This window comes from Cynocephalus volans, chromosome 14, assembly GCF_027409185.1.
Source record: "Cynocephalus volans isolate mCynVol1 chromosome 14, mCynVol1.pri, whole genome shotgun sequence".
In the NCBI taxonomy this organism is placed as follows: Eukaryota; Metazoa; Chordata; class Mammalia; order Dermoptera; family Cynocephalidae; genus Cynocephalus; species Cynocephalus volans.
Genome location: NC_084473.1, coordinates 42,406,160 through 42,411,925, shown reverse-complemented (window position 1 = coordinate 42,411,925; position 5,766 = coordinate 42,406,160). Strand labels below are relative to the sequence as shown.

At 61.5% G+C, this 5,766-nt stretch overlaps 1 protein-coding gene across 2 annotated transcripts; it reads left to right on the top strand.

The window, feature by feature from the left end:
• The first annotated feature begins 851 nt into the window (after positions 1 to 851).
• SIX2 (SIX homeobox 2) lies at positions 852 to 4,924 on the top strand. 2 transcript variants are annotated; one of them, XM_063078603.1, is made up of 2 exons: positions 852 to 1,498; positions 3,627 to 4,924. In XM_063078603.1, the coding sequence occupies exons 1-2, from the start codon at positions 939 to 941 to the stop codon at positions 3,955 to 3,957; spliced, it is 891 nt and encodes a 296-aa protein (XP_062934673.1). In that variant the 5' UTR covers positions 852 to 938; the 3' UTR covers positions 3,958 to 4,924. The 2 variants fall into 2 exon arrangements, with proteins under 2 accessions (XP_062934673.1, XP_062934672.1); XM_063078602.1 differs by having other exon boundaries at positions 852 to 1,504.
• The last annotated feature ends 842 nt before the right edge of the window (positions 4,925 to 5,766 follow it).

Below are 5,766 nucleotides of genomic sequence, written 5' to 3'. Positions count from 1 at the left end.
CCGGCTCCCGGGTAGAATCAATCCCGCGAACAGCGACGACGGGACTGGGAGCACCCGGAGGAACCCGGCCAGGCCAGGGCGCCGCCCCTCGCGAATAGCTGCTCCAAGTTTTTTCCCCTGAAGGCTCCCTCCACGCTTCTCCCTCCCCTTCCTCCCGCGCACCCCCTAAGTCGGTCCTCCGCCTTCCCTTCTCTCCTCTTCCCTCCCCGCCTCGATCCTCCCCTTTTCCTCTTCTCGCGTCCCCCCCCCCCGCCCCGTCCTCCTCCTCCCGTGCTCTTTGGGCGTCCGCCCCGTCAATCACCGCCGCTGCCGGCCCCTGCCCGGCCCCTCTCCGCCTCGCAGGCTTTTGGAGCGCCTCCGGCTCCTGTCTCGGGCCGCCCTCCGCTTTGCGCGGAGCCGGGCGATCTGTCAGCGGAGCCTGCCGGGGGGGAGCCGCCCGGCCCGGCGGGGCTCGGGTTACCGGTGACTGACAGCGTCTCCATGGCGAATAATTTGACTCCGACTATTGTCTGGCGCGGGCAGGCCCCGGGTCAGATAACCGGACCAATCAGGGCGCGGGCCGCCGTGCCTCATGCCCGCTTAGAATAATATTATTAAAAAAGCTGCGAGCGAGCTAGACGGGAGGGAGAGCGAGTGAGAAGCTAGCCAGGGAGCGGCGGGCGGGCGCGGAGCATGCGGAGCGGCGCCCCGGGCGGCCCCCGGGCTTGGGCGAGGGCGCGGGCGCGGAGCGCAGGCGGCGGGGGCGCGGAGCTGCGCGGGACCCTCGACCGGCGCGGGGACGTACTGCAGTGACTCGGGGCTCGCCGGGAGCCAGCGCCCGGCCAGGGGGCCCGCCCCGCCCGCCTCTGGGCCCCGGACGGCCCGGCGGGGAGGCGCCCATGCGGGACCGCGCGGCGCGGTGAGGGCGCGCGCGGGCGGGTGGGGACGCAGCCGGCACCATGTCCATGCTGCCCACCTTCGGCTTCACGCAGGAGCAAGTGGCGTGCGTGTGCGAGGTGCTGCAGCAGGGCGGCAACATCGAGCGGCTGGGCCGCTTCCTGTGGTCGCTGCCGGCCTGCGAGCACCTCCACAAGAATGAAAGCGTGCTCAAGGCCAAGGCCGTGGTGGCCTTCCACCGCGGCAACTTCCGCGAGCTCTACAAGATCCTGGAGAGCCACCAGTTCTCGCCGCACAACCACGCCAAGCTGCAGCAGCTGTGGCTCAAGGCGCACTACATCGAGGCGGAGAAGCTGCGCGGCCGACCCCTGGGCGCCGTGGGCAAATACCGCGTGCGGCGCAAGTTCCCGCTGCCGCGCTCCATCTGGGACGGCGAAGAGACCAGCTACTGCTTCAAGGAAAAGAGTCGCAGCGTGCTGCGCGAGTGGTATGCGCACAACCCCTACCCGTCACCCCGCGAGAAGCGCGAGCTGGCGGAGGCCACGGGCCTCACTACCACGCAGGTCAGCAACTGGTTCAAGAACCGGCGACAGCGCGACCGGGCGGCCGAGGCCAAGGAAAGGTACGAGTAAGTAGAGCTTCCGCGCTGGCTTCCCCGGGCCGAGGGAGGGGGTCTCAGGGCTTCTGCCCACCCCTCGGAGAGGCCTAAACTGGGCCTCCAGTCCCCACAGCCCAGCTGCAGACTAGCCGGACCCGGATGGCGCTTAGGTCTTTGCTGGAGGCCGGGCAGGCAGAGATTTGTCTAAAGCGGGCAAAGTAATCGGAGAAATTGTCAACTAACTCCTTGTGCACAAAAGTGGAGGAGCGGAGAGCTTTGGGGTGAGGGCAGAACTGAGGGCCTGGATCCCCTGTATAAATAGTAGGCACGGCCGGCAGGGCTTGATTGTGCTCCCAAGTACAGAGGGGTTTGGGTCCAGGTGGAAGAGGGTGGCGGATTTCTGCCTTGCTGTGTTTCCCCGCACTTCTCCTCAGCCTTCTTTCGGGCCAAAGTGTGATTAAGGGTCAGAACTGGGAGTGGAACTTCCCTAATATGACCTGGATGGGGAAGGCCCTGGGCAGAAATTTTCCCTGTCTAGGTATGGGAGTTGAGAGCTAGTCCTTTATCCCGCATAGAAAGGACCAAGTGGTGAAAGGCTCCAGGGAGGAAGTGTCGCCTCTGGGAGAAAAGAGAAACACATGCCCCCTTTTCTGACTTGTTGGACCCAGCAGCCCTTCCTTGGCCTTCCAGGCCTTTGACCCATCTCTCCTAGGCCCTAGCCTCTGTGGTGAGTAGGTCGGTATGTCTGGGGTGAGCTGAGAGCCACAGAAAGACTGGAAATTGTATGTCCTCAGGAAAACCAGGACTTTCTGAACTAGCCTAAGGGTTGACCACTAGGCCCTTGTAGCCTTGTAGCCCCTCAGAACCCCAAATTTGGAGAGGGAAATGGGAGAGAGAAACTTAGGAACAGAATCCAGCGTGAGAGTAACAGCAAAACGGGACACCTGGGGTTGGTACTATGGGGTGTTTGAATGATCAGGGTCAGCGGTGAGGGTGCTGAACAGTGGACAGATGCCAGAAGGGGGGTCCTGCAGGCTGGACCCTGGTATCTGAGACCACGAGTTTGGAGTCTCCATAGTGGTGAGGTTTTAGCTACCAGCCTCTGGGAAGTTCCCTCCCAGGAAAGCGGGAAGAAAAGCCTTTGGGAAGCCGTTGAAAAGAGAGTCTACCCAGGATTTCAAATATCCAACTCTGGGCAGGGGCTGTCAGTCAAAGGCAGGGCAGGAGATGGGTTCTCTCTGCTGGGTCCCCCTCCACCCAGACTGGCATGCATCCAGATTCCTGAAGAACTGGATTCTCAGGCCAGACCCCAAGTCAGAGCTGCAGATTCTTCAGTCCTGGAGTTTCTGGCTATGATGGAAAAGTCTAGGCCAGAAAGGACTAGCAAGCCCCTCCCTTCCTTCTCCCTTCTCCGTTCTCCCAGGGGCTGCCCTCCATTGCACCCCACTCCTGCTTCCGGTCCCCCAGCTGAAGTTTCCAATGTGCCACCAGGGAAAGGGAGTCCCTTATCCTTGGAGCCTCTTCTCTAGGCCCTGCAAGGAGAGCCCTCATGGAGCCTACCCAGCTTGGAGGTAGAGCGAAAGGACCCTTAGCCCCAGGACCCTGTCCACCAGCCAGGGTTTCCCTCAGGCAGAGAAAGCAAGGGGAAATGAAGGCCCGTGAGAAGCCCAACTTCAAATGGGGCCTCAGAATGGGATCTACGGTCCCTTATCCTCCTGGCCCTACTTCTACCCAGCTCACCTGGCTTGAGGAGCCTAGAGTGATCTGAAAATCCAGACATTTTCTCTTCTACCCTGCCTACCCCCTCAACTGCAGAGAGCCCTGTTCCTCTGTCCCTCTGCTCCTGGAAAGAAATGTTGGGGTGAGGAAGCAGGAAATACAGAGAGCAGTAGAGATATTCATGAGATGGAGAGGTGGGGAGATAGAGATGATACAGGGGAGGGACAAGAGAGAAATCTGGCATCGAGAGATTGAGAGAACTGGCAGAAAGAACCAGGCAGAGAAGATGGCAGAAGCCGAGATCAGCCGCAGGCTGCGCGGAAGGCTCTGTCTCCCAAGGCCAGTGGCAGGTTCTGGCCCTATCTCTGGTGAGCTGGAGTTGAGCGGCCTGGATTTCCGCGCTGACCCGGCTGCTTTGCTCCTGCACTTGCAGGGAGAACAGTGAGAATTCCAATTCCAACAGCCACAACCCGCTGGCTTCGTCGCTGAACGGCAGCGGCAAGTCGGTGCTAGGCAGCTCGGAGGATGAGAAGACGCCGTCGGGGACGCCAGACCACTCTTCGTCCAGCCCTGCGCTGCTGCTCAGCCCGCCGCCGCCACCCGGGCTGCCGTCCCTGCACAGCCTGGGTCACCCTCCGGGCCCCAGCGCAGTGCCCGTGCCCGTGCCGGGCGGAGGCGGCGCGGACCCACTGCAGCATCACCACGGCCTGCAGGACTCCATCCTCAACCCCATGTCGGCCAACCTCGTGGACCTGGGCTCCTAGAGCCCCGCTCGCCTCGACGCGCGTGCCTTCTGGGCTTGGCGCTGTGGACCTGGCAGAGGCGGTGCTGGGAGGGCGCCCATGTCGGCGGCCCCACCAGGTACTGAAAGACCCCCACCCTGAGCAGGCACGACCGCCAGCCAGGGCAGGGTGGGCGGCTGTTTGGGTCCTTGGTCGAGATTTAATTTCAACAAGTTGCTTTTGACATTCTTTGGGGGCCAGGGACTGGGTCTTGGACCAGGGAAGGGAACAAGTTATACAGCACTCTCATTCTCTCTCTCCCTGCCTCCCCTTCCTCGCCTTCTCGCTTTCTTTTTCACTCTCTTGCTTTGCCTTGCCTTGCCTTCCCTTTCTTCTCTTTTCTCCTTTCTGTTTTCTTTCTTTGCCTTCTCTTTTCTCCCTCTCCCTCTCTTGCTTCCCCCCTGTTCTCTGTCTCCGTTTCCGTCTGTTTCTGGCTTGCCACCTCTCACTAGTTTCTACGTTTTGTTCCCTCCCCCCCTCTTTCCCTCTCCTGCCAGTCTCCTGCAGTCTGTATCCCGGCCCCTCGGTCTATGCTCTCAGTCTTTCTCCTCCTGTCCCGCCGTCTATCGGCCCCTTCCCCGTCCCTCACTTTCCCGGAGTGGGGGTTGGGAAGGGGAAGAGCAGAGAAAAGACGGGACCTTTGAACCTAAGCCCTTCCCAGAGGCCCCAGCCCCTGTCAGTAGGAGCTGCAGGTGTCAGCTTTTCGCCTAGTAACTTAAGTGAAAGAGAAAGAGCAGCGCCACAAAAGCCCCTGCACGCCCCTTGCTGCTCGCTCCTCTCTCTCGACGAGGCCCGCCCTGCTGCGCCCTGCGCCCTCCCGGGACAGTGGCCACAGCGCTCCCGGCAGAGCGTGCCTCCCGAGCCAAGGACTTGCCTGTTACACCCTCATGTGAATGTTCTTCGGGAAATATTTCTGCTTTTATTTTATAATAAAATTAGAAATCATAAATATATATGGATATATGCCACGAGGCCCGCGGGCCAGGAGTGCAGCAGTGTCTGATTTCCCTGCAGACTCCACGCCCCGGATGGGCCGCTCTGGGTCGCGATGCTCCGGTGAATCCCCAAAACCAGCAGTCGGCTTCCCACGCACAACGTATATCTATCGGAGGGCGAAGGGAGTGGGAACTCTGAAACCTCCTCCCCCCAAGCTCTCAGTCCCTTTTCTTGTCCGGGAAAACTCCCCGCGGAAACGGGGAGGGGGCGGCGTGCTCCACTCTCACACCAGTCGCGGGGCAGAGCCCGTGCCCGCCTCTTCACCTCCGGCGTCGGTCGGGTGGGCGATGACAGACTGAGTGCCGGGCGTGGGTACGTGCGTTTGGAAATGCCGAGGCTGGGAAACAAATCAGGCCACGGAAATTTCATGATAGGCAGACTCCTTGGCGGTGATCACGGTCCCCTGAATGTGGCGCGATGCGCGGGGCAGATTCGCGGACCCCAGGAGCAGCCACTGAGACTTAAGCTCCAGGCGCGCAGCTGGAGCAGCAGCGTGTGGAGCCGTGGAGCAAAGGTCTCCGAGCTCGCAACCCTGCACGCAGTGCTTCTGTAGGTTTGCGGTGGAGATGACAGCACAGGGAGGAGAGAAGTCAGGAGACTCTGGGGCGGTGGGGCGCGCGCCGAGGGTCAGGCGGAGGGGACGCCTCCGTATCTTGCGCTGTGGGTTCGCCTGTGGCTATAAATTAACTAGAGCGTCCTCTCCCCTCTGGGATTCCAGCCCCCTTTTGAAGGGACACATCTAAGCCGGTCGGGGCAGATCCGAAGCTGGCAGGACTCCGCGAGGAAGTTCAGGCT

Bases quoted from the DNA above. Each gene is read 5' to 3' on its own strand.
- SIX2 (XM_063078602.1), top strand. From the start codon at position 939: ATGTCCATGCTGCCCACCTTCGGCTTCACGCAGGAGCAAGTGGCGTGC. The intron at 1,505-3,626 runs GTAAGTAGAGCT...CTGCACTTGCAG, and splicing joins GAGGCCAAGGAAAGGTACGA to GGAGAACAGTGAGAATTCCA.